The sequence below is a fragment of the Rhyacophila brunnea genome, unplaced genomic scaffold (assembly GCF_057557595.1).
Source record: "Rhyacophila brunnea isolate RB1 unplaced genomic scaffold, BYU_Rbru_1.0 scaffold_12, whole genome shotgun sequence".
Classification (NCBI taxonomy): Eukaryota; Metazoa; Arthropoda; class Insecta; order Trichoptera; family Rhyacophilidae; genus Rhyacophila; species Rhyacophila brunnea.
The window spans coordinates 18029527-18055752 of record NW_028232774.1 but is presented as its reverse complement, the minus strand read 5'-3'; the positions used below and the strand labels follow the sequence as shown (position 1 = coordinate 18055752).

The window sequence follows — 26226 nt, the reverse complement described above, 5'->3', positions numbered from 1 at the left end:
ATTAACACTGACAAGAAATGTTCATAGATTTCTGTTTTAGACTTCACAAATGCCACATACCACATTTATTTTAAGTATTCTTTCTTATTAGCAAGCAATATTAACAATATGTTTTTATTTATAACACAACGGTAACTAGGTATATTTATATTATTTTTACTCTAAGAATAATAATTGTACTATACCACGGAAATGAAGCAAAAAATATTATGGTAGTTGATTTGTTGCCGCCTTGAAAAGTGGTTTGATTCTTGAAGCATTCTGCGGATCAACAATGTTCCCACGGAATGGACACAACACAAAAAAAGGTACAAGAAAAAATAGCGAACCCCAGTTATACTTCAAAATTGAATAATTTTTATATGAACCTTGTCCTGACACCCATCGTGTTATTCTCTCTATATTGTGAAACATATAAGATTCGGTACACACCTGTATTGCAATGCAGCGCTGGGATATAATCCCGGATGAGCATAGTGAGAGTACTGAACTGGGTCCACCAGGCTAAAGGTTGAGGCCGCCGGGTGGCTCAGCCTGGAAACCAATGACAACATCTCCCTATTTAGATTGGGATAAATACAACCATTACATTAAACTTCTTTTTAATAATCCACCACAACCATAGAACCATCATATATTATAACATAATATATACATAAACATTTAAATACTTTGTTGTATATTAATCCACTTATCAAATGAAATGTTCTATTCATTGTTTTAAGAATTGCCTTAAGATTCTCGTATCAATCCTTTATAAATACACAAATATATAAATCTTTCCTATTGATACGAAGTAAGATTTTTAAATGCACATATAAATTAAGGATGAACTGATAAGAATAAAAGACATTGTGTAGAGAAAATAACGCTGAAAAACCAAAACAGAATAATTGGAAGACTATTTCATGAAAGGATCATTTATTTACATATCGAGTTTGCTGTGAATTTCAGTTTATAAAGATCAGATATTAATCTTATGGATTTATCATAGAATTCCACTAATCATATTACAGTAGGCGCTCGGTAATCCGGCATTCACCAATCCGGCACGTCCAATAGTACGGCATTTTGCAACTCAGCTCTCCTGCTCTATAATCCGGTAGGTTTCACATTAAACTGCCAGATTACAGAGCGGAGAGCCATTCGCTCGGCAGTTCGGTGCCCGACCTTGACAGATTATTTATTATTTCCTATATAAATTCAATAATCCGGCATTTAAAACACGCATCTTCATCTTCAAGCTTCATCAAAATATACATCCATTTAAAGACACTTGTTGTCCCATATAGATGTAGTTCTTCTACTGTTCGAGTGTCATTAATGAGGATTTAAACGAAGGACAAAACTCATATTTAACTGCTTTGTTGACCGAAAAACAGATCCGTCAATAGCATGCAGTTCCAACTGGTGAAATCTACATCCTAGGACAAAACACGTCTCTATAAATGGATGCATATAGTAAAAAAAAATGTTTGCATTATTTTTTCGTATGCGAGCGAGTGTTGTGAATGTCAAAAAATTTGGATTAATTTTTATGAAAAATTTTCTCTGATCCCTTGACTGAAAGTTGCAGCAAACAAATGTTTAGAAAGATCCTCAGAAAGGAGGTTTGGCATAGGCATAGTGTAGGTAACAATTGGCATAGGCATAGTGTCTCACCGTTCATCGGGTCGGTAGGGCTGAAAGCCGCTCGGGGGCAGCTGAGGAGGCGGGGCGTGCTGCTGGTGAGCGTCCATCCCCGAGGTCTTGTGGCCCAGCGAGAGGGAAGAGGAGGGAGGGGGCAGGGCGGTGGCGGGGGACGAGGGTTTTGCGCCGCCGGAGTTGCCGGCTGAGCTGTTGTGGTGGAGGGGATTGGCGCCGGACGATTCCTTGTCCTTATCGGCCTCGGGGCCCGCGTGCTTGGCCAGGCTGCGGAGGGCGGCCGCATATGAGCCCCCTCCACCTCCCAGGCCACCGCCGCCCCCACCCCCGCCTCCGCCCACCTCGTTGGAACGTTTCGCAACTTTACTCGGGGGACCTCCTGAAAACAACAGAGAAAATTTATATTAGTAAAGTATAATAAAATGCATTTGTGATAGACGTGTTAAAGCATCCGTCCACTTAAAAAATTGTGGGTCGGGGTTCGAATCTTGTGTCTGCCAAATTCACATGTTGTGTTTCAATATGTAATAAAATACCGAGTACAAACTTGATATGTTGGTCGAGTAACATTCATTCCTTATAAAAAGTATGGCACATTGTATTGGCACACTGGTGTTCCGCTGAACGGGAATAGGTGTTCCGAAAATTCATCAGAATAGTAAGTACCCTTCTGTGTCAAAGCAAGCTAATATTGTTTTCTTTAGTTTACTACAACATATTTATGCGAAGCAGGTTTTGATTATTATGCTGCAATGAAGTTACAAGTCCAGGAACAGGAATCAACTTTCTAATATTGTGCCTGATATCAAGAATATTTGCAATTCAAGGAATTTTATTCTCGAAGACATTAAGAACTTCTTTCACTTATATTGTTATAATTAGGGAATCCAATCCCGAGCCAAAATTCTGATCCCGGGATTTCGGGATTACAATTTGACAATCCCGGGATCCCGGGACTGGTCCCGGGATTGGCATTTTTTCCATTGTTAATATTAAATTTTTTATTTACAAATAACATTGATAAAATCGGTCAAAAATAAATCTAATATAATTTATACTATTTAAGACATTTATTGTTAATATTGTATACGTTCAATCTTGGAAATACACAAGTTTAATGGAGTAAATAATATTGTAATATAAATAATAATGTGAATTTAATATGAGATTGCTGTTTCTGACAGTAAAGACATAATGAATGGATTAGCGAGATTTAAAATAGTAAAGCAAATAATCATGGCGTACTTATGGCCTTTCCGCTTCATAAATCTCATTAGTCAGCCAAATATGAAACTGCTGTAAAACGTATGATATCATGGTGGAATTACTTTGTTAAAAGTGCGAAGTATTGTTTTTTCCAATCTTTCTCATTTTTAATAATTTATGTGAAAAAATAAAATGAATCGGCAACCTACACATGGGTATAAATCAAACTTCATTCAAACTCAGTTTATTTCTAATGTAGTTATTTTTTATTAAAAGTATTTTTTCTGTTATATTTTCGCTTTTATTTTATTTTCATTAAAAATTGATAAAAAAATCAATCCCGAAATCCCGGGATTATGTTTATCAATCCCGGGATTCATAGGTATCGAAAATAGCTCGGGATCCCGGGATCCCGGGATTCGGGATCCCGGGATTGGAATCCCTAGTTATAATGTATTATTTGCCTACCACACAAAATAACGTGTCCAGAAACTAGTACATATGCAGTTCGCCGTATCACACTTCACCGTGAAATGTTGTATCGGAAATATATGGCTGTATATTAAAGACCGTCCAACCTCTTTGGGTCGTATAGTACTGAAAAAAAAATCATGTCTAAATAAAACACAGTTCTTGTCGGTTTACACTTTACAGGAAGCCAGCAGCAAACAATTTTTGAAAATAGCTGATTACTGGATTATTTGTTAGGTTAGGTAAGGTTTTCATTCTTGAATATATGAATTTTGCCAAAATCAGCTATGAAAATTGAATAAATAATCATATTGAATCTAATAAAATTGGAGACCATTATAGTATAAGGTCATCTCTTTCCGATAGAAAGCTCATGGTGAACTGTGCCACGGTGAAATGTTTTACGTACAATTTATATGTAACCACAAAATAAACAAGGTGTTCCGTGAAAATTTCAGGATTTGCGAAGTGTTCCATCACAGGAAAGGTTTGGGAAACTCTGGATAACCAATGAAAAGATACATAAGTAACCAAATAAAAATAGTACTCATGTAGATAATATATATTGAGAACCACTGCTTTCCAATATTTGGATATTATCATGACATATAGGTAATAATATATTCAATAATTTAATCTAAGGCCTTGTGTAAATTCGGGATTGCAATCAGGTATGTACAATAACAAATGTTATATATTCTTTTGTCTCCTAACATAAAATATATAAATTACTTACATAAATACGAAAGTATTATAACTATTTATAGAAAGTATTATTTCGATTCCGTAATCCATTAAAGTTACGAGATTAATCGTAGATACCATTATTATATAAACATTACATTATTAAACAAACTGTATTATTTAAATTACATAAAAAAAAGAAGTTAATTTCCAAGATTCCGGGATCAAGTCGTTAAGTGGGATCCCAGTATCCCTGGAATGTAAAACATGATGTTACCATTCTGGGATAATTCATGAGATAATAGGATTTTAATTTATCCTTCGTATGACTAGTGCTGTGAGAGAGCTATAGTTGGGAAAATGTGTACGTAGTTACAAAAATTTCGCAATTGCTCCCACACAAAACAAGACGAATATAATTTAGATGTCTGGCAATCTAACTCCATAAATTTAACTAATATATTAATATGAAAAATAGTTTTTTTTTATTATCATAATATCTCTTACGAAATTATTGTCTCCATTGTCAAAAATACAATATGAAATAGATGTTTAATTCACAGTTTTTTTACGAATATATTTTAACATTCACGCAGTAAATTTGATATTCACACCCACGTGTTTCCGAAAATATCAAAACAAATTAATAATACATATTATTTTGGCACAGAGCTTCGTTTTGGTTAATTAATAAACCAATAAAAAATAAATGTGTCCCATAAATCAAGCGCGTCGCTCAATTTGTACAGTCGATTGAGGAAAGCCATTATTCTGTTTCAGAAAAAAATCTCCCTCAATAACAAAATTATTTGTGGCTATAATAAATATCTACGAAACATACCCTGAATCTTTTTGATGTTAATGAAACGAGACACATTTAACTCAGCCACTGATAATCAATAAGATTATAACACTCTGGTAAGGTTGGTCACTCACAATCCCGGATTTTCTAACAGACCCGGGATTTTTATCCCAACTACTTATTTACTATTACTAGAACATATGTCTTACTTGAAATTTGAAGGGATAAATGAATTTATTATATTGTGTGAAATGACGTTTACGTAGTAAAACTCCACTATAATAGGTTTAAAACAAAATACTATATTGTAGAACTAAGAAAAAAAAACTTTAAATTTATTATATTTAAATCCAAGTTCATTCAGCAAATTATTAATTGTATAAATATCACAAATATGTAGACACAAAAAACTATATATTTTCGCTATTGGAAATAATTAATCTTATATTATGTAAGACGCATAAAATATGGGCAAATATACAATAATTTGAGATGGAAATATGTGGACTGATAACAATAAGTCGTGAACAAGTTCATCATAAAATTCGACAAATGACACGTGACAAGAACCATTCGGCCGACAGTCGAAGGATTTGCCACTTTCCCATTTCGAAAAAGGCATGAATATCCTACTACAGATTGATACCGATAAAGAACGCTCCTATGTTTGTACTTGAAATAAACGTTATACGGCATTTCGCTTCAGGACCAATTTCCTGGGAACGTATCTCGGCCATAAAGCGAGGTATACGATTTATAAAGTGTCAATTCTGTTTCATTATCAAGTACGAATGATACCTAATATACGGTGATACTAAATACCAAAATTTATCGTCTACGAAAATATATACTCCCGATCAAACCATGCATGCAACCCTTGTCTATGATATAAATAAATAAACATCGATCCAGGGCTGTCGCAATACGTAACCGGTCGGTTCGCCAGCAATGCACCTCAGTCGGTATTATAACTACTGTGCATGTCATGTCGCAATGGCGAATTGCAGCCAAGTTGTCAACAGGCCTGCCAGGCAAGCAGTCGAGTGGGCAAAGCGCAGACGGGCGGCGGCGGCAGGCAGGGTTGTGTTCCACGGGCGGCAGTTAGTTGTCCGCCGATCGATCGGCGGGGAGGAATGCATACTTAGATAGGTACTCAGTTACACTTGGGGGTCGAGCGATGCGTTTCCAATCTTTGCGCCTGTTGAAGATTTTCTCAGAGGGAAATTCTTTCTTTAACACGACGGTGCATGCTTGATTCTTTGGTTCCGTGCGGATAAGTCTTTGGACACGGAAGTGAGACGGAACTAAAAGGCGGCTAAATAGATACATGACTGGTGGATGCACAAGGCATTGGGCCGAGAGGGATCGTTGCCCGGTGAGATCACAATACATAATGTAAATACTTAACATGTGATTTTATTAAAGACTACTGCCATTAGGCTCCCAAGGCCTGTTACTGTATTAAAAAGAAGAAGAAAAATCCAGACAAATATTTCAGATCGCGATTCGAGGAAGAAGAGAGAGGAAATTGCTTAGATCACCAACTTCCGCAGTCTGTTTTATCGCGAAAATATGCACAGGAATTCAGAGATGGAAATACATAAACCTAATATGCTCAATCACTACCTATCATAATATATAATATTATAGGGTTATCTCAATGTTTCATATTTAGTTTTTAAAAAAGGTTCAATTCATATTGTGAACGTATTGAGCTTGTAATTTGTAATGTTCACTCATGTAAATAAATAAAATTGAATCTAATATAGTACCCACTACCGACTGGGAATTCAAACTGCCGGAAATTCATAACAATACACGGAAAAACACCAATATGTAGGTACCCACTGATGACAAAACATAATAAGATAGAAATGAAAAACCTAGGCTTTGAAGCCTGGTTTGACTCAATACTTAATGGCGGTCATGTCATAAAACGAAAGAAATACAAACCCCACTTAGTGTCATCAAATATTGGCAATACTGAATGCGCGTTTCGTTTACGTGCCAAACTTTAATGCATATTGTGATACAGACATAACTAACAATAAGTCTTTAAAAGTTTATCCCATATTTCTCACACTCGAGAATTATACCTTCTTACAGTGTCACCCAGAAGGCAGCACACTTCCCTTATGTTTGTGTTTCCTGGTATTAATGATTATTGAACATCGTAACATCGACATCGTAAAACACCTACTAGACACGGCAGGAAAATTTATATACCAGTGTTAAAATACAGGAGAACTAGGTATGTAGGTACTTAATAAACTTTGAGAACCTTCTCGGGAAAACAGGCGAAAGCAAACGCGACACAGCCTCTCTGTTGCATAGACCAGTCTAGTCTAGAATCCACAACAGCGGTTCGCAATCGGTGTGCTGCGTCAAAGGGATGCAAGCATAATATGGTAATTTAAACACACAAACAATACGAGAATCTAAATTCTAAATGTATTCACATACAGTACACACGTCAAATTGCGTGTGCATATAGTTGCGTAAACTTACTAATTTAATGACATTCGTGTAATTGTATTTAAGGTTAATTAATAATGTATGCCCACGACGGCCGAGCGGTAACGTGTCGCCTTATAATGCCGTGGGTCCCGGGTTTGAATCCCGGGTCTAGCAAATTCACATGTTGTTGTTAAATTTTTGTTTTGCAAGGTTTAGATGAGTGGCTAACATCCATTTTTCGTAAAAAGAAGAATATGTAAATACAACCTCGACTTTGTGAAGGCCCGCCCATACGATCGGACATGTGCGTATGTATGCAATGGTTAAAAAACGCTCGAATTTAAATAGCTGTTATTGCGAGATAATTTTTAATAGTTGTTATATTTTACGTAAGGAACTGTGCTGACCAAATACATTAAAAAACCATGTTATAGAAAGACGGAACATATAAAATTTATAGTGAAGCTGCAAATCAAACCAACCCGCCCCGCACCACACTCGGTCTTAATCGAGAGTATCACGAAGCCCTCGTTTGGATGTGAAGCATCAGCAGTTTATGTCTGGGAATGTCTCAGGAGCAGACGCCCAAGACTGAGGTCGCCACGCAAAAGTGTGCTTTGACTGAGTTTACTGAGACATAATGTAAAAGTGCCCATGGGAGGGAGGAACACGGAGAATAAATAAATAAAATAAACTAATAAAATTAGCTGTTCGTCATTTCGTAATGCAGATTCATTTGTAGCAAACATCACAATGCTTGCTCCGCGATTTATTTGCCTGGGCGACGTTGAGATAAAACATTAACATTACAAGTTTAAAACAAGTGTTTTTGCACTACAAACTAAAAGTATTTAGTATATTTGTATAAACAAACACAGAAAATCTATACGTCATCCGGTATAGATCACAATATCAATCCCTCTACAAAATCCAATCGGTCAGCTAGTCCTATAGATGTACTTATCGGAAAAAGGTGTAGTCCAAATTTGATTTCAGCCAATGTGATATCAATGGTGGACCAATGAAGGACGGCAAGTAGGAAACCGAGTGTTTAGTATTTTCAATATTTTATACCTACGTCAAAAGCGCCACCTACCTACTACGAGATTTTTTTTTCAAAATTTCGACATGGTTTTCTTTATTCGATTTGTTGTCAAAATTCTTAAAAAGGTTTAAAACTCCGGTCTAGATACTAGATAGTAGGTGCTCGCTAAAAGGAGAAAAAGACGAACGTAAAATGGGAAACGCGAAGGCTCGAAGGAGAGAGATGCGGGGGGCGCAGTGTCAGGAAACAGGAAGTGGAAATGGAGAGGTTTACACGTGGTTGAAAAAATAATCAGCAGACAACAAATAAGAGAGATCGCGGGGCTCTGCGAGAAGATTTTCGCAGCCTCTTTAGCGGCAGAGAACGGGGCGAGAGAATTAATTTGCGTGCTTATGGGGTACGTAATAAACCGCCGACATTGTTAATTACGCAATTCAACGGGGAAGAGCGCGCTTCGAGAATAATAATATTGTGGAAGCGTTGGTTTTCTAAAGTCGGCGTACAGTTTTATTATTCCACTTCAATATTAAGACCGGGCTTTCCGTTTCATGTAACTTTTTAGACTGTAGTCAATGTACTTACATTCAAAATTAAGGCAGATCTGTTTCATATCACTAAGTTTCTTATTACTAACCATGCATTATGATTGTGCAAATATATACATTTTAACTTACTTATGTAGTATGAGTATGGACCCTACTTGAGTTGGTTGAGCAAGTGGCTAACATTCATTTCTCATAAAAATAAAGTCTATTAATACGAACCTCTACTCTGTGCAGGAACATTTATGATCCTATAAGGATCGGACATGGTCAGAAAGGGGGGGGGGAATAGTTTATTAAGATATTTGCCTAGGGTTTAAAAACAATGTGTATTTTGCCAGATTCAGGACTCGAGGCTGGGACCCACGCGTAAGCTGGTCGGCTTTCCTGGGCGTAAATAATGTTCACAGTACTAAAAATTTGACATTCTTGGGTACTAAAAGTACTAAATTTACTTTGGCCTGCTAAATCATAATAAAATAGCATTGTCATAACACGTGAAAGATTGCACATTATTTGTATCCTGTTTTCTTTACCTAGCAAAAATAATCGTTATTATTCCATACTAAAATACCATTTTTAATTACAAAATTATATTATGTTATCAATATTTCCGGAATCCCGAGATCAGGGTCGGAAATATAATCCCGATGAAAAGTTCTCCCCGGGATCCCAACCCCTACTATTGTTTCATTCGGGAAACTTCCAACACATACCCACTACATCTGTCTCATTAGCCCGACGCGAAAAAACAGTTGGAAGTGAAAAGAGATTTTGATATTGATTATTACTGTGAAATTGCAGTATATGTCGATTGTATTACAGAGAAAAAAGTGTTAGAATATCTATTACGAACTACAAACTAATTGTGTGCGGGCTCGTTTTGACTCGAAGATATATTACGAGAGAAAAAATAACCGACATCTCGATTTGGCACCCCCTGTTCAAAGATCGTATACATAACAGTGGATTTTTTTTATAGCCAGATAGGTATAATCAAAGAGAAGAAGTTTAGTTAGCTGCCTACTTCGTTGGCCGGAGTAATAATTTTATTTTTTATTGATAAACGACAGGCGACGCGGTCAAGTGAACGGTGTCAATTATTAATTTAGTATGAACGTCAGAGGTCCGAATGCCACATGCCACTATGTTTTTAGTAATCATATGGACAAATGTACCTACTGGAAATAGTCTTATTTAATATTGAGAATCAACTAAGAAACCATTACGTATCAGCAACTAAAAACAAACTTTGAGAGTAATAAGTAATAACACCAATAACAAACAAGGACAGATACAAAAATATACAACCATGCTCTAAGTGGGTGATAGAATCTTTTCTATTACCGGAGTAACGATATTGTAAAATTATTGTTTTACAACGTAGAAATTACATCCAAGAATGTACGAAACAATATCGTAATCCTTGTTAGTTATTAACTTATTATGCACTTCATGTCGGCATGTATACTCATTTAGGAACGTGCCCATGTAAAATAACAGAAAAAGAAAACTCTGAAATCTCCCAATACAGTTGGGATTATAGAATGTATCATTTTTTTACTACTGCCGATCGAAATAATGTCTTGCGTATGTCAAAGTATTATTTCCACAATAAATAAGTAATGGAGTCATCTAAATGGTCAGAATATCATCTAAAACCTTCCAATAACTGTTTTTCATGCTGTGCAGAATGTTTCCCATTATTGTGAACTCATCTATAATTTAATTACTCAGTAACTATTTTTCAGTGCGTAATGCGAATGACAGAAACGCATCATTTGATTAATTCAAGAATAGCTTTATATAAATATTATTTTTTTTAAATTGACAAGTGAAAATTATTCTTAAATAGATACATACGTATTTTCAACACGGTACCTATTTGTTATATTTCAATTTCCATGAAGATGACAATATAACGATGTTTGGCTCAACATACACATGTGAGCAGACATTTTCTACAATGACTTATTATTACAATTATTTTATTACATTAACATACTGAACGTGTAAGATTATGAACATACCTATTCTGTAAGATTTAAAAAAAAAAACGTTTTCCCGATAGTCACAATAATAAACAATTTTGTTATAGTTATTATGTGGGGTTTATTGTCATTTCTTCGAAAGATTAAAAATATAACATAGAAAATCGTGAACATTTTCTCTTCCTATCGTTATTTACTTAGATTAAATATTTGACCCACGATTTAGAGTTACATAAAATCAAATTCAATGTTGAAAAACCTGCGGGAAAAAGCTAGTTAAATTGGTCAGATGACGTCATAAAGATGATTTCGGTATTTACATTATTTATACAGCTGAAACATAATAATAAGTCATATTGTGTCCCATTTACTAGAAAATTCATTCCATCAAAATTAAAATGATAATCCCAAATTTTTGTGATGTTTTTTCAGTAAAAGACAAGTGTTATTTTATAGCGTTGGTATCATTTGGTTATTATTAGTGTTAATATTAAATGGTCAGAACACGTAGCTCGAATGAGATACAATCATTGGACAAAGCTAGTCGTTCAAACGGAAGAAAACATCCGAAAAGTAGACCTAGAGAAACGCTGGAGCGACGAGATGGTAAAGTTCTGCGGAAGTAGGTATGTGGCAACAACACAATGCCCAAGGTAGAGTAATGGAATAGCTTATAGAGGAATTTATACAGGTTGATGATGTTAAAATAATACAACATAACAGAATGAAGTTTTAAAAAAATTGAGGTGGAAAGTTTTGTATGAAACCGGCGCCGCCGGCCACGATTCACTTAACCCCGAGTTTGAACCGCTTTAGTGACTTGTATCGTTGTCTCCGTACTCCCAGCTGTAATAAACGATCGGCGGGCAAGTAGTCAATCTAAACGCCAACAATAGGACATAAATGCTACGTACATCATTTAAGTTATGATGTGGAGTAACGGGCAGAAACGACAATGGCACTTGACCCGTTTTGTCTGGGGTCGAAATGTCACGACGGAATCAGCGGCGGTTCATGACGTTTTCGTTTTATACAATGGATGATGAAATGTATCAAATATATTATACAGATGCTAATGCGACAAGTTATCTTCTGCGTATTGTGATGGAATGCTTTGTCTGTCCGCGTATTGTGTATATTGCGGCTTCTATATAGAGACATACACGTCACTGAAGTCGTTTCTGGAACTAAAACCATTGCATTACCTACACACTTGCGAAAATCGCGTGATGTAATACTGCCATCGCATACAGCGTTATGATGTAGATGTCAATATATAAAGGTTCACATTAGCGGTGAATTTCGATATAACTGAATTACCCACTACCTATAGAAGTAATCCAGATTTGGGATATCCCAATTGGACCGGGCCGCCTGAATAAAATACGTATCTACTTATAAACGCTTCTCTACTAGTCTACACTGTGGTGGTGGCGGTTGCTTCGTGGGTCCAGCAATACTTGAAATATTAGCAATGCTGCAAGTTTTAATTGCTTTAAAAATATATAATTAATTGATGTTAATTTAATTTTTAACAACAGCAGCTGGTAAAAAAACACGAGAATGTATGTACTACATTGATCACCAAGAAAGCATTAGAAGTAACCCATCCACTGGCCTAGGCCTAGAGGGGACCACATATTATATGAAACTGAAAAGCAAGTTGGCAATTCAAAACGTAAATGGAGTGTGGATGACGCAAAGTTAAAAAGTTAGCGTTACTATAAGAAGGGAAATGGTCCACAACGTAATCGTAATGTAAGCAAATTACTGATATCGGTGGTGTATAGGTACGTTGTGTTCTCATAATATGAAGTCGAAAATATAAACTTCACAGAATAACAATATTTTTTTAAACACCTACGTAGCAAACTTTAAAATGTATCTGTTAGATGCAATTATATAGAAATAAATCGAAATTAAAAACATCCGTACATAAATACAACACTACTATAATTAGTACTAACTTACCATTATTTAGCAATTCGTAATTGATTGTAAAGTATTTAAGGGGGATCCATATACCGGCAGAGGCACCTAGCGAAAAAATACGAAGCTTGCAATTTGAGACATTTTTTTTGATAATTTACAATTTCAACTGTATTAAAATAAATATGTATCTGAAAACATCAAAAAGATTTTTTTTAAGTCAAAGATAAACTTACAATTGTAAAAAAAACGTGAATTTGCTACATATTTATGTCAATAGTTACGTTATTATTACATTATATTTTATGGTCATATTTATAATTAAAATTTAGTTTATTAAGTTTTAATTTTTTTTACCGTGTAGATTTTTGACTAATTCATCGTTTTAATATTTTACAACGTTTTTATTAGCTCGTATTCTTATTTGTCCGGTGGTTGTTTTTCCGGTACAAATCTTGCAATCGATTTTTAACTAACTTCCCGACTAGCTAGACATTTGAAACTTTTAGAATATATCAGAACACGATGTCAATGCATTCTTTTAAACTTTTAGCTATCTTTAAGTAGAATTGAATTCATTTTCAGTTAATTCTGTTTTGTATGAAAAGTATTTTCGGAAGAAATCCGTAATCCAATCCACTATTATTGGTTGCTAAATGGGTGGTCCTAGCAACTAAATTATTAATATATACGTGCGTTAATATGGAAAACATTTCAGTATTCTATATTTGTTTGTTTGTTTGCTTTTATTCACTTCATATCAAGTACAAGTTTGAGCATATTGAGCATAATAATTCAACAGAAAATTTAAAAACGTTGTAAGTATATAAAAAGTTCTTTTTATCTTGTAATTATTTTATATTTATTTTAAAAAACATCGATTTTTATAAAAATATAATCGTGTATAATCCTTTTTATTTATATCAAATCGAGCTTCAATATTGGGACAATACCTAAAATAAAATTTATAAATAAAAATGCCTCTGCTGGTATAAGGATCCTTAAGTAAGATTTACGTGAAACTCGTTTTATTTAACTTATGCAATGTTTCATAAAAATTTAAACAGCTAAAAAAATACTGGTGACTTACGTACTTACTTTTTACCAAAAGGCGAGCGGAAAAAATACCATCAAACGGTCACTAAAATTCGACAGGAAAAACAGGGATTCAAAATTATTTACTCAAGCAGGTCGGTGGGAAGATTTTTAAAATGATTAAAATCCTGTTTCGCCGTTACACGTTTTAAATATATCTGACTCATAACTGATGACGATCAAACCTATTCGCACATAACGATATGTTACAAATGCAAGACCGGATTAACCATAGTGCTGAACTGCTACTGAGCCCCCGGAGCCCAAAAAATAAACTGAACAAATAAATCCATGAAAATTGTCTAATATGGAAACTTTTAGAAGATGGGAGTAGCCCAATTAAAGTACATTTCAAAACGGTCGAATTGATTTAAGAATATCCATCAGTATACCAGCAACCAATTATTGCAAAGGCGAAAGTTCGTTTTCCGCATTGTCACAAATTAAAAAATACTATTTACCAAGATCGACTAAGCCAACTTAACTTGTTTTGTTATACACAGAGCCTGTAATAATAGTTTTTGTAATAGTATTTTTTAATAATAGGGTTGCTGGGCCCCTTCAATTGTAAATCCGGCCCAGTACAAAAGCCTACAATTTTCACGCCGTGTAGTATTTAAAACAATACCAGCAGTGTGGCCTGATGTTTATCCATACAATTCATTTGACTTCCACGCTGCTGCAATGATCATCATCATCGTGATGATGGCGGGTGAAGTAAAGTTGTCAGCGGCGCGTGCGTCAGGCCAGTCACTTGACCCCGCGCAATCGAGTCAAGTGGACGAGACATCCAGAGTCAAAGGATGGGTCAGGTCAAGCTGAGTGCGAGTTTTTTCTCCAATTAGCCCGGCCAGCGACCAACATACTGAATGGTGATGGCGATTACTTGACGAACATCTAACGACTGTTATCATTGCGACGTTGAATGTCGACTAGATGACTGAAGATTAGAATTGACAGAAAAGTGTAAGTACGTAAATAGATATATGTACTTATCTACTGCATACTGTAACACTGATCTATTGTCAAATGCTTAGTGTCGGATCGGATAATTAATTGCGCTACGAACCGATTGAAAAGCATATTCAAAAAACCATTTCCTACTCACTGCGATATTGAGTGAAACAATAAACATTATTTATTTTGTTGAAAAATCCTGCCGCTATCTATGAATCAAGGTTAGTATATAATAATATTAATTGTAAATACCTTAATTCAAAATCACAAAACTTGATCGCCAATTTTAACAGAATGTGATTTTTTTGAAAAATACGCCGCTCGTATTGCAATGGTACGGTAAGGTCACGACATATAATCAGCTATGGGGGAGACCTTCATCCAGAAATGGATTGATCCATGCTTGATAATGATGACTAAATACAGAAAATACATGTGTTGCCAGATGACAAACGAAATGCAAAAAAAACCTCTCACAGCACCTCGATCATTCTCACCGAGCCGCAAAACTGTAATCCGTGAAAACTCACAATGTTGTTATTTCGTGTGGGGACACGATGGGGCGAAGATACCGCCAAGAAGTATCAAAGCAATATGAGACGAGAGGCGGGAGACCAAGGGACGAGGAGACGTGGGGTTGTTTTATGTAAGTGATTTAAGGGAAGCGGGAGGGCGGATACAGCTTACAACTTTAAGAAGACAACTGTATGCCAAACTGTGCATTGTTCTCATTCGAGAAAACATGCTAGAGAAATCTATAGGTATAAAACTATTACATACATATTTCGTTGTGTTCTTAATAAGATTAGTGGTGCATTCAAGGAAACTCCAGATTAAACCCCATCTTCGAAAAACAGTGTCCAACCTAGAAATATATATATATTTTTTTTAAATAATAATTCCCAATAGGTGGATACGTACATGTAGGCAGCGGGTAATTCATCGTTTCCCTTCCGAGGCTTTTAAAGCAACATCTAGAATAGAGGAGTACCCAGCGACAATAAACTAAATACGTTGGCTAAAAACCGAGAGGAACGGAAGTATGTAATCTAGAAGAATCTTTCTTCATTCAGGAATTAATTATTGATCCCTAATGGAGACAAACGATACATCAAGATTGATATCAGATACTCGGGCGGCAGGCCCATTGTACCTATTCAGATCGTGACATGTAACTATAAATTACGATTGTAGTGCTATACTTTGCTTATACCTACTTCGAATGCAATATGGTAATCTATTTATGATTTCATACTGAAACTTATTAGTAATACGAACGAAACTTATTAGTAATATGTGAAGTCGAAAATCTTCATTTACCGAGAACAGGTCACCGCATTGCATTCGAAGTTAAGCAATAACTAGCACTATCATCAGAATTCGTCCTAGTGCCGCGGCCTGACCATGAACGGCCTACGACGGAAGAAAATAATTTTATCTTTTTTGGTGTGTTATAATGTATCTTTCATTTCTCGGTGTTTCGGTCTCGTTCCAGATGCCATTCTCAAAAGATATCGTGGTAAAGTATACTGAGGCGTATGAATGAGAACTCGAGAAGTGTTTACAATTTATGTAAAGTTTATAATATAACGACAGCAACACTAATTAAAAAAGGTGATCATTGATGTCTAAAATAAGACCAGAGATATCAGATGTGATATTTTTATGTTTAAAGCAATATTATTAGGGCTGAAATAAGTGCTTCACTGTACAAAAAATCCTATGTTTATAACTTGAATGGCTCCGAGAAAAGATTGAGAGGGGTGTCATCCCCGCTGCGTCTATAAGCCACCCATCCCAAGCCGGCTTCTGGCACCATCCGCGATTCACGCACACAGCCCAGAGCTCGAGATACATATCTACTCCCACTTGCAAACCCAGCGCAGCATAGTGGAATCGAATCGCTGTACGAGCGGGCTGCGTCGGCACGTACCAACGTACTTGAGGAGTTCCACAATCCACAAGATGGGAAGGTGTATCATGGGAGAAAGGTCGAGAGACTAGGGGTGCGCGCGCAGTCTATTTCGAACGCTTTCAGGACCGATGTTATTCTGTATGAATAAAAATATTCTTTTCAGAAAATAAAGTTGTTTCGATCTGTCCAGTTAGTCAATGCTAAATTATTAATATAATTTATTGTCTTCTAATTGAAGTTATGGTATGGTACTTACGTAAAAAATGTGATAGTAAAGTGCGGTAATGTAAAGAGACATGAAAAAACCCAGAGCTGCGATGACATAGACTACAGACTTATAGAGTATAAACAATACATTTTGAGTGCGACAATCAAACTCTCACGTGAGATTCCTTGAAAACGTAAGTCGGGTCCAGATTTGTTACGTATAATGTAGACGGCATCCTGTTACCACAAGATACTGTTTTACATTTGTTACCATGTAATTCACCTAAGTAACAGTTTCTGGTAACCGACCGAGGTGCGGTAACAAATGTTGACCCGGCTTTATGTAAACATGTACAAGCCGCAAAGTGTAGAGGGAAGGAACACAGCCAATCACATTGTACGTGTACCTACAGATTACTACACGAAATGCCAAATACGGAAAGAGTTCAACATCCACGTTTACCGGGATAAATTGGCAGCGACTGCTACCAGTAATTGCCTGCAGAGCCAAACCTCGAACTAAGCCATTTAGCGAATACAAACATGTTCAAAAAAGGTAAATTGAATGCTTAGGTCATAATATTATGAAAACGCGGTATTATAATATACATATTCAAATAAAAATTACATGTCTCTTCAAGATATCTTGGACATTATATTATTTGAATACGTTCACTGTGACATTAATTAAAAAAAAAACAGTTATATAATGTTAGGTAATAATATTTACTGAGTGAGCAAAATATACTCAATTTTAGTTTACAAAACAACGCGTATCTAAATACGGAAAGAGTTCAACATCCACGTTTACCGGGATAAATTGGCAGCGACTGCTACCAGTAATTGCCTGCAGAGCCAAACCTCGAACTAAGCCATTTAGCGAATACAAACATGTTCAAAAAAGGTAAATTGAATGCTTAGGTCATAATATTATGAAAACGCGGTATTATAATATACATATTCAAATAAAAATTACATGTCTCTTCAAGATATCTTGGACATTATATTATTTGAATACGTTCACTGTGACATTAATTTAAAAAAAAACAGTTATATAATGTTAGGTAATAATATTTACTGAGTGAGCAAAATATACTCAATTTTAGTTTACAAAACAACGCGTATCTAAGCTCGATCTCACGTAGGTATAAATATAAACATAGTTAATAATTATAATATCTATCACTTTTATATACCTATTTTTTTTTAAATTTGGTCTACAATTTGGTGTGGTACGAGAAATGGATGCTAGCCAGTTGTTCAATCTATGAAGTCCATGCTCTGGATACAAACATAGGTACATGATGTGAATTTTGCGAGATCCTCGACTTACCAAACGGACACATTACCACTTGGCCAAAACCGGCACAAAAAATCCAACAACGAAGTCGAAGATGAAAAGAATGAACTATTTAAATCGGTCGATAATTTCGCAAAATAACTAAACGGCTTTGCTTTCCTCTTTGGCAACATAACGTTAACTGACATCAAATCACCCGTATATAAAATCGTCTTCCGACTGTTATGATATATAATACCCAGCTTTGTAAATCATTTATTTCTCAGTTGTTACACGAAATTCTCAGTTGTAGGTACGTACTCGTACCATGACAGATTGATGTAACCATCAAAAGCAGTAAGCCGGGGTGGGTTTAATTCGTAGAGGGCATTAAAGTCAGGCGCTGAATCTATTAGCCGTAAGCCGAGCCTCAATATGTTAGAGGTCTGAAGAGCGCTCGAGCGGTAGTTGGCAGAGTCCCTCTGTGGGAGGACTTGAGAGGGCGGGAGGCAGTTTGCGCGCGCAACCCCCGTCATGGATCAGAGGCGGACGGCGTCATTTACACAGGGTATATTGTTTTCTTTTCAATTAATATCAAGTCACTGTGAAATTTTACTAGAAGAGGCACAGTTTTTAAGCGGACATCACCTTCGCTTTGACTTAAATTGTTTTTTATTTATTTATTTTATTTTATTTATTGTTCTTAAATTATTTCGAGTAAATCAGGATTCAAAATATACTTTCAGCAATTAAGTATCAGAATTAAGAAATTAAACATTATCATTGTTCGTGGTTCAACAAGCTGCGGTGGACTCCGAACTCCGAACTCCGGACTACGAACGAGTAGCAGGTAACCGATCTCGAATAAGGAATAATCCGGGATACATTTAAACACGTATCAAGAATACGTCATACGTCGAATACTGACAACTGCTCTCTGTTTATGGATTGACGCTCATTTAATATTGGTGTATTACACATTATTGCACGTGCATAATGCGTGTTTCATTTTCGTAGGACACTCACACATTCAAAACCCTGCATCAAAATGTAGTGTATTGAATATTGCCTATCGGAATTCTATGTAGTATATGTCGTCGCCTCTCCGACAAATCTTCCAACACAAACTCTCCGACAAACCTTCGATACGATAGGTTACGCCATCCAACCACCGTAATTTGGACGTAACACTCCCCGACCACACAGTTTATTGGCCATCGGTATTCAAAGTTGTGTCCAGTTCGTAACTCAAATAATGATAGGCAAAGTGCTGATTGATACTAATTTCATTCAGCTTGAATGTGTTTAACTATTTTTTATCGGCCTGGCAGTTTTGGCTAATTTTCCGACGTACAATTAGTGTTTTCATAGAAATAACCAGATAAGGATTTTACACGTAGGCAACTGTGATATAGTTTGAAATTATTTTTCTTTCCATATTGATACGTCAAGTTATTGAGCATTGTTGTATATATTTATTTAATATTCATATAAGTATTCATTTATATGGCAAAGTGGTCGTTGACAAAAATTACAATCGATTTAAATGCTCTTCTGTCATCTGTGAATCGGCCTAATGGCTTCAGCATGGCGTTACAATATGGTAACTGTGGCATTCTGTTAAATAATTTTACTTGTAATGATAATATTTGTGTAGGTTATTGCTCTCTGTACGTGTATTTAATGATAAGGCTTTAATAATGTACATGACGTGTCAACCCAGTGTCGCAAATTCCGGAAATCAATCGATCACGAGGCTCGGGCATCGACGCTAGTTAGTCGGACGAAGTTTTGAATAATAGTCGAAGTTCACAAATTGGTCAGATCCGCGCCAGTCTCCCCGCAGGGCGAAAGGCCACGACCCGGAGAGGTGTCGACCCCGCCCTCCCCGCGCGCGGCCTCCCCTGCGTCGCGAGTTAACTTCACGGTAGCAGTTCGCGACACCCGGGGGCAAGAAACACTCCAAGCGCAGTGGTGGGAATTCGAATCAGCAATCCACCGGAACTACCGCCCCAATGTAACTGAACATTTTCAAAGTTCAGGCACACATTCTTACATTTCACGATCTTATCTGTTGTATCGCTAGTATTGCCATAAACTACTGTATTTTTATAACCACGGATAAATAATAAAACAAGGGGTTGAACGAGATGCTAACAAACATTCCCAGCAGCCCTATGTTCTAACTAGTGATATGAAGTCACCCGACGACATGACGTAATTGTGACGTCAGCCAATACACGCTCGAGGCAAGCCGCCCAACGCACACGGCTCACTATAGATATTATTATGCTGAAACACCTATTTGTATATGGGGACAATGGATAACGCCAGTATTTTAGTAGCGTTATTTTCTCGAATGCTATTATCACTCCGGTAGTACGTCACAATGATGTCATATGACGTCATGTCGACCGGGCGACTTCAACTCGCAAGTTCTAACATAAGGCCCCAGTACCTACCTATAACTTTTTTCAAACATACGAGTGAATGGTAATCACAATTAGTCACAAACACGACTAAACTTACTAATAAGACTCAACTTCATCATAAAGTGAAATTAAATTTAAACTATGCAGTGTCTTGGAGATTTTACTTGTATGGTTCGCGCTGCAGGAGAAATATTCAATTATTGAACTTTACTATAGCTGGATATAACTAAAGAATTGTACTTATTTCACATTAAAATGAGGGATTCGCTAATTGTTTTACACAAATTCGATTTAAGCGTAAAATTGTAATAATAATTTTAAAAACAAATTCGACGTGTGTTATTCAATTTTGAATAATATAGGTACCTATTTCACGCGAAACAAAATACACTTTCGGAAAAGCTTTCCCCAGAATAAGTATCGCAAAAAAATATACACAACCAAAGATATCGCATTTAAAAAATAAAACATTCTATGATAATTATTATCAGTACCTTTCCACAGCTTCATACAAGTATATTAAAACATAATTTTAAATCCCTTACATTTTTTTGGTGTTACGCACTTTATATTTTCGAACCATTATAAGGAAAATTAAATCTATATGCAACAATGACGTGTGGTGACATTTCGTTGCATTTATTATTAAACTATGAAACTCTTGAATATCGTATTTTGCGAGTAGTTTTATTTAAATTTGTACTGACAATCTGCCGCGTTTGTGCAAATCTAGTCCAAAAACAATGTTAACCAAAAATCGAGTCTAGAATGAGAAAACCTTGAATGAATCAATCCCAACCAGGGAACACAACAATAAGGGAAGTGGGTGACCTTCTGGGTGTGACTTTAAGAAGGTATAACCCTCGAGTGTGGTTAAATATGGGATAAACTTATATACATCGTGTTAAAGTATTTTTTTCAATAGTCTGTATCATAATATGCATTGAAGTTTGTCACGTAAACTAAACGCGCATTCAACATTGGTAATATTTGAGAACATCCAGGAGACCTTTGTATTTATTGTGTATTAAAACCCGCTGGATAGACAAGCTCATAAAGTTCGGTAGATGTACGTGGCAGCAAAGAACTAGGGACCGAGAAGAGTGGAGAGAGCTAGGGTAAGCCTTCATCCAGCAATGGATCGAGCACGGCTGATGATGAAGATAGCTTGGGCGTCATAAAGTCGTAGATCAACGCTAGCTTCGAAATCTTAGTGTAGGGGGGCTGACTTTCGCATTTCTATCTTATGTTCTGTGGTCCCTACGTTATGCAGATATTCTGAATACTGATTCAGAATATTCTGAAACTGAAATCATTTTTTTAAATCCCGAATATCCCAAGTGGGCGTCTGTCAGTTTGGATTGACCTACATTTAAAAAAAATGTTCATCCACGTAGCCTGTAGAAATAAAATACATATTAATATTTTATACATTTCAAATCATTATTTATGTCCATTGTCGTGATATGACTTATTGAGTGCGTGTAAAAAATCATTGAAATATGATTACCAGCTAACTATTGTCAGCTATTTGATAGTTAATTCCGTATTAAGGAAGCGAATCGTTCTTCGCGCAAAAGTAACCCATCGCTAATTCTGCTCCCGCCAACACAGCGGAGTGGTGGCCCACCCCTAGAAAGGGGGGTCGGATAATCATTTATCTTTATTACACACTCGAGATGCGGGGACGGGCGTCGTTTCCTAGAGTCGTTCGGGCCGATACAGCCCCGAGTGGAAAAAAACTTAAACTTCCCTAGGGGAGGTCGGCTTAAGAAGCGAAGTTACGAGCACGGGAGTGACAACGGGAGGGCCGTATTGCGGTGCAAATGCGATTCGGGAGATAAGTGGAGAACGACATGTTGCGCAATGGCTACAACTTTAGAGATATAACGCCAGGAGATAGGGTTTATGCGGTTGCTAGTACAGTCACGTGTATAAATTTAATATTTATACACTTTAGTTATACTAGTACTATAGTATACGCATCCTTAAACTAATATGACGTGTAAACCATCATTTTACAATATATTTTAAGGTATGCTCCATACCAAAAATGGTTGAAAATCGCCGGTCTAGATGTCGTACAAATACGAAACGAAATGTAGTCAAAATTATAATACTATATTTGAAACATCGTTAAGTAGGCAGTTAAATTTCAATAACAGGACAAGTTACTAGGTCTAGGAAGCTTTAAATTGTATGTAACCACCAAGTTATAACGTCGCAAATATACTTTTTAGTTGTTATGTAATACTATGGTTAGGGTATATCCTAACGGTATGCCTGTCTTTTCATTTCTCATATTCCCAATTTTGTAAACTAAAATAATTTGATTAATCATTTAAAATATTTTCACAGAAATGCTTCTACACAGTTTTTACAAGACGCTTATCTGTTTACGGGCAGTTGTAGGCATCGCATGCATTGGTAACACATCGTTAGGTTAGATCAGTGGTAGACTACGGCTCTGCTACAAATGCCCCCTGCCCTATTTGACATGGCTACAATATGAAGACTACAATACTGCTATGGCTACAAGACGAAAACCGTGAATTTAAAGTTGAATGGACCGAGACTTTTGCGTTTATTCAAAACTTAAATGGCCTACCGACCTGTATTAGGTATTTGTCGGGAAAATTGGCGCATTCAAATTTAGAGAGACACTTTACAACTAAACACGCATCATTTCGCACTAAATATCCTGTCGGTGATGCAAGGAAGAAACCAGTTGAGGAACTTTAAAAGAGTCAAAAAAAATCAAGTTCTGTACTTAATTACTGAATACAATCTTCCAATAATGTTAATATAGCAAGTTTTGTGGTTAGTAAAGAGCCTTCTAGCGAGGAAACCAAGAGTAAATTGAGAAGTCGTCTTATTGATGAGAACCTGGAATCGTGCTTCAAATTAAAAAACAACAACATACAAACTTGACTTACACAAACTTTCCAAGGAGATGCCAGACCATTATTCACATTGAGTGTCTGTCAGTCATTGTCATGATTTAATTTTATGAATACCTTTACTTACAATTTATTTTAACATTTATTTTATTTTTACAATACATAAGGTCATTATTACGTATGCTATCAAACTTTATTCAGCATACCTATAGTTTAATTAAGACTAAAGACTTAAAACTTTAACTAAAGTTTATTGTTAATAAAGAGTGTACCTACCTATGTAGTTTAAGTTTAAGAAATTTGGCTCTCAAAAGAAATCTCAATCGTTGTACTATTGATATTTGGCTCTGTTGACTAATGAGTTTGCCGACCACTGGGTTAGACAGAGCAGATTTATAAGATTAAAAAGCCAGTCGCCATGAACCAATATTTTATGACGATCGGGCCATAAAATGCAAGAACACAAAGCGCACCACTTCCACCAATTATTACCAATGTTGAATGTTGAAACTTGAATGCATATTATGATACATAACATAACTATTGAAAGCCGCATCTTCTATTTCTCCACATTCGAGATTTAAACCGTGTTACGGTATCATCCAGAGGCCAAACCACTTTCTTTAACCACTTATTTTTGTGTTTCCTGGTATGTACGCTGAAGATCATTGTATTTGTAGTTTCGGGGTAAAAGTGCTGAGGTCAGTTTGGTTGCAGTTTAGATAATCACATTTGACATAAATGTCAGTTTTCAAAATAATGTAGCTGATAGGTAGTTAATTGATGTTTCTTTTTTTATTCTTTAACATTGGTTATGTATGATTAAGTTCTTGATATTGTGAAATATTCAAAATTTGAGGATTAAAAATTAGTTACTCAGAGTTAAAATATCCTTCTTTTTTGCTTACATGTAACAAAACCTGCGACACACAAAAAGAGAACACCATTCTTTAAAGACAGTGGCATCTCATTTTTTTGTCAAAGCGGTTTTAAGCACTTTTACCCGCAAACAATCACAGATATATTGTAATAAAAACTATAATGACCATGTCGAAGTTACGTCTCCGTGTTGGTGCTTACCGATTTGCTGGTGCAGGTGGAAGAAATGGGGCGGCAGGTGGTTCGCTGCCGGCGCCCCGTTGTAATCCATGCCACTGGTTTCACGCTTCGACTCGTGACGTCGCCGCACTCGCGCCGGACGAGGGGTCGCGTCCCCCGAACCCCGCGTACCGCATCACTGCACTTTACACTCTTTTGGCTATCGGATCATCGGGCGAGATAAATTTAATATTTTTGTCCGCGCCCGCTTTTATTATGAAATTATCCGCGCACCGCTGCGTTTTCAGGGGCACATTTGTTTTTAGTATCGGGGCGTTTTATTTAAGCTGAAACCATAAATTATTATTTTATTTTGAATGGCAACCGTAAAACGTTATCGCAAATCAACACGACAGGTGAACGAAATTCTTCCATCAACAGGTTGATGCATAGCTAAAAGTTATTAATACAAGATAATATGGTGAAAAGGAGACGCATCATTGTGGATCATTTAATCACACAACAGCATTGTATGTATACAACACCCAGTGAGATAAATAAACAAAACTATATTGATACTATAAAAGCACGTAAAGAGCAACGGTGATTATGCAATTAATTCGTCTGAAGACTTACTTAAAAAGGAGCCTCGAAACATTTGAACCCAGTCATACAATTATTATTAAACTTTATAAATGATATTTCAATGTGAACAGCAAAATAATCAGCTATGTGCTATACATTTGGCGAATCGTGATACATCAAGTCCCCTATGCATAGTCATACTTATATAAATAAGTGGGTACATGCGTTATGTAGCCGATTCTGGGGCGCCATAACACAGCGCATCACGTTATGTGTAGCCAAACTATTACTATGCATAGGCTTTATAATCAGTTAGTTTTACATAATGTAATTCAATAGGCATCGACGCTGTTATATTCATAATTATAATGATATGCATTAAGAGTGTGCAATTTTAATGGAGGAAGTATGCCGGTAAACACCTTGTCTAAAAGTGGGTTCGCACTAGAGGTGAGTTGGAAATACTGTCACCAGTTTGTGTACTCAAGTATCGGATGAAACTACCCATACTCAGTACGTGTGGCCCAATAAACTTGTTCTAAAAAAACTTGAGATGATATCATCGCGAGTCGCTGGCTAGTTGGTAGACTTTCAATACTATTGACGTTAAATGCGCGCGAGCGAGGTAGCACTTGAATACAATTATATTTTAATTTATAAATCTATGCATGCGAATGACATCATCTTATGTATGGACAAATAGGTCATATTTTTTCTGTAGCAGCATATTATTTCCTCGGAAATGTGGTGAGGTGACTGAGGTGACGCAGTTTACAATAAAAAAAATCATTGTTATTCATTTTATGTTAACAAGAATATTATAACATAACATAAAAACAACTCATAAATTTAAAATGTGTTTAAAATTTTACAATAAATGGGACATTTCGAAAACCCCAGCTCAGTGTATTTTTAGCGATTCTATTGAAGCCGATATTTCAAATACTAATATGGAGTTAAGTTTTAGTTCCAGTTTAGTATGAGACTTATGTCGCATACGCACGCCAACCGCTCTATATAGTATTCCAAATACTAGTAAGTATTTTG

The 26226-nt window shown here is 36.1% G+C and overlaps 1 protein-coding gene across 1 annotated transcript in view; it reads right to left on the bottom strand.

The window, feature by feature from the left end:
- px (MAP7 domain-containing protein plexus) overlaps positions 1–26226 on the bottom strand; it is a 140604-nt gene that overhangs the window by 39635 nt on the left and 74743 nt on the right. The window contains exons 17-18 of the mRNA XM_085940085.1: positions 1663–2023; positions 433–558 (exon numbers count right to left, since the gene is read on the bottom strand). Of these exons, the coding sequence (XP_085796211.1) occupies positions 433–558; positions 1663–2023 (487 nt within the window). The remainder of the gene's footprint in view (positions 1–432; positions 559–1662; positions 2024–26226) is intronic.